Source organism: Leguminivora glycinivorella, chromosome 11, assembly GCF_023078275.1.
Source record: "Leguminivora glycinivorella isolate SPB_JAAS2020 chromosome 11, LegGlyc_1.1, whole genome shotgun sequence".
Lineage (NCBI taxonomy): Eukaryota > Metazoa > Arthropoda > Insecta > Lepidoptera > Tortricidae > Leguminivora > Leguminivora glycinivorella.
In genome coordinates this window covers 11,537,606-11,551,567 of record NC_062981.1, presented here as the reverse complement: position 1 = coordinate 11,551,567, position 13,962 = coordinate 11,537,606, and the positions used below count along the sequence as shown (strand labels likewise).

The 13,962-nt window shown below is 42.8% G+C and overlaps 1 protein-coding gene across 2 annotated transcripts; it reads left to right on the top strand.

Moving 5' to 3' along the window:
* Nucleotides 1-1,332: 1,332 nt before the first annotated feature.
* LOC125231246 (inhibitor of growth protein 3) lies at nucleotides 1,333-13,962 on the top strand. Of its 2 annotated transcripts, XM_048136636.1 has the most exons (11): nucleotides 1,333-1,509; nucleotides 1,825-1,896; nucleotides 1,988-2,185; nucleotides 2,819-2,960; nucleotides 3,533-3,635; nucleotides 4,549-4,638; nucleotides 8,153-8,264; nucleotides 11,886-11,964; nucleotides 12,369-12,461; nucleotides 13,247-13,382; nucleotides 13,766-13,962. In XM_048136636.1, exons 1-11 carry the CDS (start codon nucleotides 1,482-1,484, stop codon nucleotides 13,883-13,885), a joined length of 1,173 nt encoding a protein of 390 aa, XP_047992593.1. In that variant the 5' UTR covers nucleotides 1,333-1,481; the 3' UTR covers nucleotides 13,886-13,962. The 2 variants fall into 2 exon arrangements, with proteins under 2 accessions (XP_047992593.1, XP_047992592.1); XM_048136635.1 differs by lacking the exons at nucleotides 1,333-1,509; nucleotides 1,825-1,896; nucleotides 1,988-2,185; ... (2 more) ...; nucleotides 4,549-4,638; nucleotides 8,153-8,264 and adding an exon at nucleotides 8,274-10,196.

Below are 13,962 nucleotides of genomic sequence, written 5' to 3'. Positions count from 1 at the left end.
CTAGGCCACCGTACCTTTTTCTGTATGGTACTGAGGTACGTTTTTTTCTTAGACTTTATCGGTCTATACGGAGTTATAATTATATGTCTTTGGTATTTACTTGCGCAGCTCTTGCGCTCATAAGTAAAGTTTGTTTTAAATTCAATCGATGTAATTACCTAACTATAATTTTGAAGCACTAATATGATAAAGCAAAGCACTCCAGGCGTCTGTATTGTTTGACTCCATAAGTTTGTCTCTTGTACTTGTATAGTATAGGTAGGTGTCAATTGTAATTAATAAATGAAATATTATAATTAATTAAAAAGTATTTTATTTATTCTAAACAGTGCTGACACCCCGAGATTTTTTCTTCGGCGCATAGCCGATCCTATTATGAATTTCTTCCTGAGTCTTGGTGCCCGGACAGAGAGGTTTTGATGTGTCCTCTTGCATTTCTGCTGATGAAGAGTTACTGCTGCCCTGATCACGTCGCATCGCTTCATATTCTTGTAAATCGTCAAGTTTTAAAGTAATTTCCGTCAGCGGTCGTCGAATCATGTTGTACTGATATCTAAAACAACAAACAATATGATACACTCGTAGAATAAAGTGCAGTCCAAACAGGGTGATCAAATAGATCTCTTTCTCGGTCCCATGGTTGGTGCAAGGTTGGTGGCCTAGACAACTCGGTGGCTCGGCCAGCCATAGCCGTGGCATGGCCAGGGCCCGCTAGTCTGTCAAGGCTTTAAATTAAACAGTCCGAAAGTGTAAGCACAGCTTAAAATTTGTGTATAGCAACACTAAAAGTTTCCTTTTTATTGGTATCATTGTTCAAAGACGTCTATAGTCTATGGTTCACAAATACTAGTGAAGTGCACGTATTTTAATTCTAGTGTATCGATACATTAATTATTATACAGAAACTATTTATTAAAGACCCGTTAGAGAGTAATAATCCAGCCGACCTTAATTAATTGCGCTTTTACTCACTGTCATTCGTACATCACAAGTATGTAAATGAAATCTAAGGCAAACAATAAATTATATAATATAACAATGCAACGATCATAGTCTTGATTCTGTATGCAAAAGGGTTGAACATCGATATCAATTTTCAGCGTGAATAGCATGTTTTACAATATTGAGAAATAAAGTACTGCAAAAATGAATTAAAGATTAAAACATCAAATTGTAGTGATATTAGTGATACATGTCTAGTATAGATAAAAAGGGATTCACCGACCAAACATATTAAATACATTATTATGAAACATAATCTTGAGTAATTCGGCAACAGACTCGACATTTCCTTTCCCCACACTATTCGCCACAAATGTGTAATGGGTCGCCATTTTGAATGACGAACTCAGTGACGTCGTTGTAGTTACACGTCAATCGTGTACATATCTCTTTTAATCACGGTTATAACAAGTTTCAAATATAACAAAACTTACCTAGAGTGTTCTTCAATTGATTAAATCTTTACAAATTCCACCAAAATGCTGTATTTAGAAGATTATTTGGAAAGTAAGTTGCCTTTGTTCTTTACGCCCTAAAATGACAAGCTCTTTCATTGGTTGGTAGCACTGCTAAGAAAAAAATATAGCTATGGCGCGCAAAACAAAGTTATTTTAAGTTATTGTTTTATCATGTTTATATTGCTTATCTTGTAACATAAGTAATGTAGGTAAACTTAGTTTATTAACGATGCTAATTACTTTACGACGCGCAACTATAGTTTGTAATATAAATAGGAACTCTTAAGTTTGTCATATATATGAAATAATATATGGTCGGTTAATAAACTTTATAAAACGTGATTTTGCATTTTAACTCTTCCAGTGATCGAGCATCTTCCTCAAGAATTGAGAGATCGGTTTACAGAAATGCGTGAAATGGATTTATCCGTACAAAGTAAGTATAATAAATACTTCATAAAATTAATTAAATCTTTGATAAATCAAGTTTTACCATATGATTTTCACATAAGAAATTTTTATTATAGATAGTATGGACACCCTGGAAAAACGGGTTCGGACTTTATTTGGTGGTTGTCGCAGAGGGGAAGTGGACACGGAACAGGCCAACACAGAGTTCTCCGATATAAAGCGAGGGTATAACAAGACTCTTGAAGAGGCTGATGAAAAAGTTGCACTAGCTAATCAGATGTCTGAACTAGTGGACCGCTATTTAAGAAGACTAGGTGTGTATTATATTTTCTTATTTAATTTGTAAAATGTAGGTCTCATCAATAACTTGTCATCTTCCTTCTATTATCCCAGTTTTATGCCACACAGCCTTGGGTCTTTCCCTCATAATGCTTTCTTGAAATAACTGTTTGTACCTATCAGTAGTATGTTCATAAAAATTCCTAAACATTGATTAGAACTCTTCTTCTTTGTTAGGGGCTAAGTAAGGCTTCATAGCGCCTTATGTGTCCCTGCAACCATTTCTGATCTATTGTGATCGCCACCTACTACAACTCTCGATCAAGTCCTACAAATTCGAAGATTTGTAGTATTTTTGAAATCAAGATACCTCGCATCATCTGGGTGTATTTGGTAGCTGCCCAGAGTCATGTTACGTGTACGCATTAGAGATTAGAACTCTTACAGCTGACCACAATTGTCTTAGAGCGTTTTCACATGATCCAATACATATCGGATGCAGGACCAATATCCCATACATTACAGGCGCCATCTTGGATTTTTTCCATTCAAATCCTTCCGACATCCGATATCGGATCGGATAATGTGAAAACGGACTTAGGTCTCTGATGATTGTAAAGATTAATTTAAAGTTATTGTTTTTTAATATTTGATATTATTTTCAACAGATACTGAACTACATAAATTTAAGTGTGAACTGGAGGCAGATAACAAGGGGATAACGGAACTGTTGGAGAAGCGGTCATTGGAGCTTGACGTCAACACCAATCACACCAGCACATCCAACAACAACCATTACAAGGATAGCAGGTAACTATACCCAGATAATTTAAAGAAATAGTCAGTCAAACTTAGACTATTCAAGGGCAGAATGTTCTTGTTCAATAGTAGAAGTAATGCATTATAAAAGGGGTTGGTTGGTAACCCATGTGGGACAGTAAGTGTGTCATTTTAAAGTGAAAGGTTTTTTGCCTACCATAAGGATATGATTTATTTTGTTCATATCTTTATATGGATGACCTGTTAGAGTGCCCAATATGGTCCCTTTTTCTTAAAAAACGGCACAAATTATGTGCTCTCACTTACAGGAAGTTGTAGTTCATGAGATGTAGACTCATATTTTTCAGGACAAATATTTTATTTTCCTTTCTATTATTTTTTTGCCACACATAAGCAGTTCACGGAATGACACATCGAGTCCAATTCATCATGGTTACCAATCTTTTTCAAATAGCCTAGCTAGTAGCTAGGTTTTAGAGTGCTGTATCTGTATAAAATGTGTAACACTGATAACCTTTCTTAACTTGTAAGTGCCCCGCAGACTGAAATAGATTGGGAACCGCTGTGTTAGACAGTTTTGGTTGATGAGAGCATATTGCCAGCAGGTACCGGTTCCGCGAGAAGCGGCGCGACAGCTGGGGCGCGCGCGAGTCGCGCGCTGTGGCGGCCGGCAACAGTTTGTCCCGGACTGATACCGCTATACAGGTATATTCTCTGCTAAAAAATAAAATAATAACCACAACCAAAACTCCGTTAAAATTTCGCGGCCCATTCAGAAACCTTCGTGCGGCGCAATAGAATTCCCCGACATAGTGGACGGCGATTTTCATCAAAGAAGCCTTCTGTACTTGTATGGCTACATAGAATTTTCAAACATGGCTAAGAACTCGACTAACTCAGCTTTGAAACAAAATAAACTAAATCTAAATCGGTTCATCCGTTCGGGAGCTTCGATGCCACAAACAAACACACACACAGACTAGTCAGACACGTCAAACTTATAACACCCCTTCGTTTTTGTGTCGGGGGTTAAAAATAGCCTTTATTACTGAAGCCAGCCTTCACTATTAAAGTCAGACTAAAATCGTAATCTTTAATTTTTTTTTTAACAAGCAGGGTACGTAAGCCACAAACGCTCACGAAACGAAACGATCGTAGATATCTATCTCTATCGCTCTTGCGTATTGGCGCGACAGAGCCAGACTAACTTTCGCGGCGTTTCGTTTTCGTTTCGCGTCGCAGAAATGCCATTCGGCTACGGCACTAGGAATGTCTGCAATTATTGCTATTAATGCTCAGAATAAATAGGCGAATCAACTTTTTGACTGATAGTTTTGAGTGTCTTTGGCGTCATTCAAAGTTACCAAGAATTTCTAATGAACAAAATTCCAGTCTATGGGGTTTACACCATACGTGAGTACCTAAACTATAAAGTGAAAAGTATAAAATCCACTATTTAAGGGAGGAATTTTAAAACGAAGTTTTAAATTTCGGACAGATTTGAGCTGGTCAAAAAGTTGATTCTCCCAAATACAAATGTGGAAAAACTAAGCTTCGGGTGAGACTTCACTCTTCAACGCGCTAAACAAAATGTTAAGTTAATTATAAAATGTTTCAGGCTGCATTGGGCCGTGATTCGTATACCTTGGGTCAAGCCACAAACGCTATAGCTGCAGCGGCCAGCCAGGCTATCGCAGCTACTCAACAGGTAATTTTATTGGTTGTTTGTAGTGTAACGGCCGCTGTACACATGTGGCCAACGGTTCCACCAACCCTTGGTGGAAGCCCTTGGCCAAGATAAGAGCCGCTATTTACACATTGGCGAACCAATCACTTGGCATTGGCTCTTCATGAAAGATGGACGTGGAATGGAAAAGGCTAGGAAATTCTAGGTCATTTGAAATATTAACAATTTTTTTGAATATTCTGATAAGCACATTTATCTTTTTTAGGCAATACATTAAACATTTGCAAGGTTATTTTATTTCCTAAAATCAACACTATTATTGGCATAGATAAACTTATTATTTTCGTAAATATTCAGCGCTAGCGCCAACTGCCAACATACGGCCAAGTAGCCCTCTACACGCTTGGCCAAGGGGGTTGGTGAAACCGTTGGCCATATGTGTACAGGGGCCATAACAGAGCGGGGCAAACGGCGTGTGAAATAGTGATGGGTAGGACATCAATTTCAAATGAGTTTGTATGAGTACCTCATTTCCAAAAATGAGGTGTTACAATGTCTTACTTCAAATGAGGTGAGGTACTGATCTGTATATATATATAATTTCTAGCATCAGCTGTTTGACAAAATCCATCGGCAACAAAAACTAGTATGTGTAGTTGTGTACTAGGTAAATATCCTTTATACATACTAAATTTCATTAGTCATAATGAGTACTTGAACATTTAACAAGAGAAAATAGATAAAATTAAAAAATATTTCAAGGACTGTCATAGAGGCCTGCATAACAACTTAATTTGATGTTTTTATGGAACTGGGTCTAATTTTGCCATTGAATAATATTATTTACAGTTTGTTCCATTTAAATTACTGCTACAAATTACAGTGGTTTCATATTATTAACAGCTTAATAATAACATACTTTGATTAGCATAGTTACCATAAAACTGCATGTTTTAAAACAAACTAAAGTTCGTATTGTTTTATAATTAGTACCACTTTTACATAAAAATAACAAACCTACCACTCCATGTGTTTTAAAAGCAATATGATAGTAATTAAAAACACCATCAACATTCGCGACGCCGGTAAGTCTTTTCAGTTCAGTTTCACTATTTTTTTGCACACAAATGACACTAAGGCAGAATCACAGGTATATTTGATTGTGTAAAAGTTGTCACCATTATTACATTTTGGCTCATTTATTAGTATTATCACTGTAGGACAAAACTAAACTTTGTGCAAATATTGCTAATGCAACTAAGTACGTACAAACTAACTTTTCTTCTGTAAACTGTCATTACTGTCAACGTCAACCGTGAATTACGTTTCGTGTCGGATTTATTTATCATTCTATTGAATTAAGAAATGAATTATTCTTTCTATTACTGATTAAATACTTAATTAAACTACCATGCTTCACATAATTTATATTATATTTCGGTCAGTAATCTTGTAATTGTTTTTAAGCAAGCTTCGTAAACGCATCTTCTCAGTGGTTGGTCCTCTGTGTTGGTATGCTTGGTATTCCGAATATTCAAAACACTTGAGTTACCATTTCAACGTCCAGTCTAAGAGAGCTCCCTGATTACACATAACAATAGCCATACAAACTCTATTGCTGCGGTAGATCACGTTATACTGGTCAATGTGTTAGCACAATAATAGCTATCAAAAAATTCAAAAATGAAGACCTGCCGCGAAAAACAACATTTTGCATCTCAGCTGCATTTATTCATGACTTCACAAATGCGACAGAGACAAAAGATGTGGTTCACGCGAAATCGTCTGATTTTTCGCGCGATTTTTGCGAGCAAGTTAACTATCCTGGGATCAAAAAGGCGTAAAATGTATGAAAACTTGCGGCGCATAAGATTGTTTTCTTTCGAGTCATGTGTAACGTATTTTTGGTGAGGCAAATTTGGAGCCCGCGTGTGTCTGTCTCACTCCCTCTTATGGTAAACGTAACTATCTGTTTCACTTTGAAAGGATTTTTGAAGTGTTGTTGTCACAGTGCCTCTTCTGTCTTTCCGGTACAAAGCGATTTCCGGTACAAACGAGTCAAACGATACATTTTATTTTATCGGTGGACCTTTTGTCCCGGCCATAAGGTCTGTAGTTCGATAACTGAACGTGTGGTTGATCACTTCATTTGAGGTGTCGACTCTCGCGACGGAGTTTGAGGGCCGCGTCTGCCGCGAGGCGCGCGAGTGGATGATGAGTTTTTGACGTTTTGTGACATTTGAAGTATGTGCATGATCTGTGAGGAATGAGGTGTTTGTGTTGCGAGCGAGTATTTGAGGGCCGCGAGGCGCGCGTGTGGATGATGAGTTTTGACGTTTTTGTGACATTTGAAGTACGTGAATGCTTTGTGAGGCGTGAGGTGTTTGTGTTGCGACTGTCACAAGCGAGTAAAATGAGGTGCGGTGAGTTGAAGTGTGATGCAATACATTTTTGCCGTGTGAAGTACTGCGACAAATTAACAATATGAGTGGTACAAATGAGGTGCCTCACGAGTGAGGAACTCAACACTAGTGTGAAACAATTGAAGCTCATAAAAATGTCCTGAGTCGACGCTGCATAGCGTGCACAAGGGCGGGCCTACCCCGCTCCACGCATCGCCGAACCGAACACTCCGAGCGACCTCTCAGGCCTAAAGCCAGGTTTAGACGAGCAAGTTCTTGCTGCAAGTTTTGAAACAAGTATATGCAAGAAAGAGATGCAGATATTTGCCACTCACTCTTACTTATAGTTGCGTCTCAAAACTTGCAGCAATAACTTGCAGGTCTAAACTCAGCTTTACACTGATTCTTACAAGATTGCATGCTTTGTTGCGATGAAATTTGCCATGCTGCCCTCCTATTAAATTCGACGTCGAGCCATAGGTTCCATAAATCGTGTGACATCTCTACTCCTCTATAATGGGCTACTAGTTTCCTACTAGTCAAATCAGCTTCTTTTTAAGAACTGTCAAAACGATTTGCTAATATGGAATTACTATGAAATACTGAGGAGTGGCTTCACGGTCAAATCATATACTTTATATCTTTCTCTTTGACTTATTAAATAGAAATTATGAACATAACTACTGTCCATATTTTTCTTCTAATTATGTGGTTCTTTATTTTGTGCACTGCATAATAGTACATTACGATACAAGTGCGTAAAAAAGGAAGTTCGAAACGAGTGGCGATAAATTAAAACACGACCGAAGGGAGTGTTTTAAATCGACACGAGTTACGAATTTCCTTTTCGCACGTGTATGGTACGACGTTTTTCAGTACAGATGGCCCTCCGAAGTTTCGACCTGGCATAGAATGAACCACTTCACGCACTAGTGCGTAAAAAAAAACACCATCTCATTATCCATTCGTAACTCGTGTCGATTTAAAAGACTCCCTTCGGTCGTGTTTTAATTTATCGCCACTCGTTTCGACCTTCCTTTTTACGCACTTGTATCGTAATGTACTATTATTTGAAGTATAGGAAACTAGCCTATAGTTGTTGATAATCCAGTGACCGTACATATGTATTGCAGATGCAGCAAGGTCGCCGCACGGCGGCCATGAAGAGCACGTACGAGGCCGTGGCCGGCGAGCTGCACGCGCACGCCGCGCACGCGCTGCACGACCACCACTCGCTGCACGCCGGTATGTTACTGTACTGTAAATACTGTGTACTGTACTGTACGTGTACTCACCACATGAAGAGCACGTACGAGGCCGTGGCCGGCGAGCTGCACGCGCACGCCGCGCACGCGCTGCACGACCACCACTCGCTGCACGCCGGTATGTTACTGTACTGTAAATACTGTGTACTGTACTGTACGTGTACTCACCACATGAAGAGCACGTACGAGGCCGTGGCCGGCGAGCTGCACGCGCACGCCGCGCACGCGCTGCACGACCACCACTCGCTGCACGCCGGTATGTTACTGTACTGTAAATACTGTGTACTGTACTGTACGTGTACTCACCACATGAAGAGCACGTACGAGGCCGTGGCCGGCGAGCTGCACGCGCACGCCGCGCACGCGCTGCACGACCACCACTCGCTGCACGCCGGTATGTTACTGTACTGTAAATACTGTGTACTGTACTGTACGTGTACTCACCACATGAAGAGCACGTACGAGGCCGTGGCCGGCGAGCTGCACGCGCACGCCGCGCACGCGCTGCACGACCACCACTCGCTGCACGCCGGTATGTTACTGTACTGTAAATACTGTGTACTGTACTGTACGTGTACTCACCACATGAAGAGCACGTACGAGGCCGTGGCCGGCGAGCTGCACGCGCACGCCGCGCACGCGCTGCACGACCACCACTCGCTGCACGCCGGTATGTTACTGTACTGTAAATACTGTGTACTGTACTGTACGTGTACTCACCACATGAAGAGCACGTACGAGGCCGTGGCCGGCGAGCTGCACGCGCACGCCGCGCACGCGCTGCACGACCACCACTCGCTGCACGCCGGTATGTTACTGTACTGTAAATACTGTGTACTGTACTGTACGTGTACTCACCACATGAAGAGCACGTACGAGGCCGTGGCCGGCGAGCTGCACGCGCACGCCGCGCACGCGCTGCACGACCACCACTCGCTGCACGCCGGTATGTTACTGTACTGTAAATACTGTGTACTGTACTGTACGTGTACTCACCACATGAAGAGCACGTACGAGGCCGTGGCCGGCGAGCTGCACGCGCACGCCGCGCACGCGCTGCACGACCACCACTCGCTGCACGCCGGTATGTTACTGTACTGTAAATACTGTGTACTGTACTGTACGTGTACTCACCACATGAAGAGCACGTACGAGGCCGTGGCCGGCGAGCTGCACGCGCACGCCGCGCACGCGCTGCACGACCACCACTCGCTGCACGCCGGTATGTTACTGTACTGTAAATACTGTGTACTGTACTGTACGTGTACTCACCACATGAAGAGCACGTACGAGGCCGTGGCCGGCGAGCTGCACGCGCACGCCGCGCACGCGCTGCACGACCACCACTCGCTGCACGCCGGTATGTTACTGTACTGTAAATACTGTGTACTGTACTGTACGTGTACTCACCACATGAAGAGCACGTACGAGGCCGTGGCCGGCGAGCTGCACGCGCACGCCGCGCACGCGCTGCACGACCACCACTCGCTGCACGCCGGTATGTTACTGTACTGTAAATACTGTGTACTGTACTGTACGTGTACTCACCACATGAAGAGCACGTACGAGGCCGTGGCCGGCGAGCTGCACGCGCACGCCGCGCACGCGCTGCACGACCACCACTCGCTGCACGCCGGTATGTTACTGTACTGTAAATACTGTGTACTGTACTGTACGTGTACTCACCACATGAAGAGCACGTACGAGGCCGTGGCCGGCGAGCTGCACGCGCACGCCGCGCACGCGCTGCACGACCACCACTCGCTGCACGCCGGTATGTTACTGTACTGTAAATACTGTGTACTGTACTGTACGTGTACTCACCACATGAAGAGCACGTACGAGGCCGTGGCCGGCGAGCTGCACGCGCACGCCGCGCACGCGCTGCACGACCACCACTCGCTGCACGCCGGTATGTTACTGTACTGTAAATACTGTGTACTGTACTGTAACGGTTTACACCAATTATACTTGCATTACATTTATATCAAAGAGGATCGAGTATTATAGAGAGTTACTGTCGAAGTAAAATGTGTAATCACAGTGCAAAGACTGCCATCTCTCGACACAAGCTTAAAACGTTTGAACCTCAGTTTTGACAATTTGGCCCATATTGTTAGCTTGATATGTTTTAAAATGTCAAATATTAATATTAGCGCCATCTAGCCGAGCGTTCCCCAAAGGTAACGCCATCTAGGCCACGGTACCTTTTTCTTTATGGCTTTGAGGTACGTTTTTTTCTTAGACTTTATCCGTCTATACGGAGTTACATATGTCTTTGCTAATACTCATGTAACGGTGTAGGAATTTAAGAACGTCAACTGTTCATTCATTCATTCACACTCTCACAGTAAGCAAGGCACCTGGACCACAGAATATATAATAGTACAAGTACAGAAGGCCCACTGCTTTGATGTTCACGAAATGCCGCCTTTTTAAATACCTACAGAATTCTAACAAAGAAACGAGCCGCACGTGCGCTGCGTCGGACGATAGGGTTGCCTATGGTTTAAAACGAATTAATACTCAAATAAAATGTTATACTATTATATTCAAGTCTTGGGTACTTTCTACGTCTATATACAGTATTTATATATTTTTGTCCCAAAATCACAATCCTTACTGAACTTTTCCGTGGGACTTAATCAATAGTAGATCTGTGTAAGATTGTCCTTTAAGCTAGGAACACACTACGCGGACGTCCGTCGTAAATCGACCGCGGACGGGAATCTGGACAATGGAAATACACATAACCGTGCAAACTATCGGTCGACGGACGCGGACGTGGCCTTGAGCGCACGGACGTCCGATCGAAATCTGGCTCTCTGGATGTTTTGTTCCGTGCACACTGATAGGTCGCGGTCGCGGTCGTTTTACGACGGACGTCCGCGTAGTATGTTCCTAGCTTTATTATTCATGACGTTTATTTCACTAAGCATTAAGCATTCCACACGCGGACGTCGCATATGAACCTTAAAAAATAAATCGCGATGTAAAGTAACAATAGAAAGTCCGAACGTGCGTTCTGTGAGAACGCGCGTCACCCCTGATAAGGCCGCGAACTCGCGGCCGCCAGCATGTACTTGTAGCGCGGCTATAGAATCGCGGAGTGAGCCGCCCCTGCCTGGACGCGAGTGTAGTCCATGTATCATAAAAAATATCTACTTGTAGGTCGTTACCCAAAAGGTCGTTTAACAAGTTGATCATGTCGCACAGTGGCGAGTGCCGCCGAGCCGCGGTAGCTCGTGGTCCTGCGTCCCGCGCCGCTCCACAGCTGCAGGTGGGGCGCCGGCGCCATCTGTTCGAAGGGACAACAAAGCGACTGAGGACTTTATGCAGTTCCATGCTGTTTATTAGATTTCGGAGCACCTTGCAAGACGTAGTCAGCCGCGTGTTGCTTCTACGCACCTTGACTGCGCGAATTGACTGACCATGTCAGTCTTAGGCACTAGCGAGTACATAATTATGTCGAAAGTTTTAACATTTTCATCTCGCGATTCAAAACGCTCTTCAGTCATGTTTTCGTTGACCGTCACTCGTTTTGAATGTTCTCTTTTTCGCAGTTGTATCTTAATAAGTAGTATACATATTTTTGTCGCAGGTCACAGCGCGGCAGCACACGGCGCGCACGCGCACGGCAGCGCCGGCGCCAGCGCTTCCAACAAACGACATAAGCAAAAGTTTGTACCTTTAGATACTATCCCTCAATTCAGTATTAATAGAATTGGGCATATTTAGTGACTGCCTTCTTCAACTTCAATAAAGATAGTGTTGCATCTCAAAAATAGATAGTTTTGCATCTGAAAAATTAAAATATGCCAGATAATGGAGATCACCATTATCAGGCATATTTTAATACACGCGTAATAAATATAACACCTAAGTATATATTTATTGCGCCTGCCACCCGGTCCGTGGGAACCAGGGGCGATGACGGACTAAGCAATTTAGGAGTACCGTCTAAAACCACCAGACGAATACCGTTTCTCCCTCGAGTCGTGTGCCGTATGGTCTATGCGTGCGCTTGCTAATTGAGCTGTGAACAACAGCCTCCTTACATGATTGTTTCCTGTCCCCGTTGCAGGAAGAGCTACACGCTGGCGCCCGCGGCGACGGCGGCGCACGCGCAGCCGACGCTGGCGCCCGTCGCCAGCCGATCCTCGTCGCCCACCGTCGTGTGCGTACACTATTTACACCACACTGCTCATAACTTCGCAGCTTGCGTACATAAATCCTACGTGCTAGATGAGATGAACTACAGATAATTTTTAATGAGATTTAGATGACATGAACGACAGGGTGTTGTAAATTTGACGTGTCTGTCTGTCTGTCTGTGGCATTGTAGTTCCCGAACAGATGAACCGATTTAGATTTAGTTTTTTGTTTGAAAGCCGAGTTAATCGAGAGTGTTCTTAGCCATGTTTCATGAAAATCGGTCCACTATGTCGGGAGTTTTTCAAAATTTTAATTTTGTGGTTAGGTTATTTTTTACACAAGTCTATGCGGGACCCATTTCACGCCCAGTGATATTAATTGTTACAAATTACAAGTAAATAGATAATAAAGTTCCTGGGTTTCAAAACCGAGCGAAATAAAATAGATACAATTTCCTGTTACAAATTTACAGCAACCTTAGCTACCATCCACACTCATAAGACGCATGTCTTGCGGCGCGCAACGGACATCTCCGCCACGCCGCCTGAATGTAATTAAAAAAAAAATTATTTACATTTAGGCGGCGTGGCGGAGACGTCCGTTGCGCGCCGCGAGACACGCGACACCTAAGTGGGGACGCTGCCTTATATTAGATCAACTTCACACAAAGTGACTGGTCGACACTAAATGATTGCTAAAAAGAACTAGATTCTCAATAAAAAGTAAAGTAGGTACAGTGTTAAGAACTTTTATAAAGTATATATTTTATAACAGTTAACTTATTTTTTTTTCTTGTACTTGTTTCAGAATGAATAATGTCGTGAACAACGTAGCAATCGAAGAGCCAATGGAGGAGGAATGGACGTACGACCCCAACGAGCCGCGCTATTGCATCTGCAACCAGGTTTCCTACGGGGACATGGTCGCCTGCGATAATCAAGACGTAAGCTTACGACATTTCTACTTTATACATAGTGAAAAAGGGTATTACTCAAATCCGAAGTGGGACTTGTGCCCTTTTTCATCGAGTCAATTTGAGTTATACCCTTTTTACTAGACCCACAGACAAACCATCCGCCATCGCGCCATCCGAAAGTCCGAGCAGCCCTCGTGCGCAAAACGTCAATGCTCATGCGCGCACGTTAGCCCCCGCACCCTCAGTCTGCTGTTCAAAATAGTTCTATAACTCCCACAGTGAATCAAAGTGAGGATTCAACGTTAAATACACGTTGAGTTTTCTTTTATCATCAACATTATAAACATAATCAAAATACCAGTAAGACATGGTACTTTATTCCAATAGTCATTTAACAATTTTTGTTTCAGTGTCCCTATGAATGGTTCCACTACCCGTGCGTGGGCATCACGGCCCCGCCGAAGGGCAAGTGGTACTGCCCGCAATGCCAAACCAACATGCGCCGCAACAGAGCACACCGCAAGAACTAAACATTTACAAAATATTCCATGCTTGATTGTATTCGTGTCTGTAATCATGGTTACATCTAATAAATGTACACTATTAA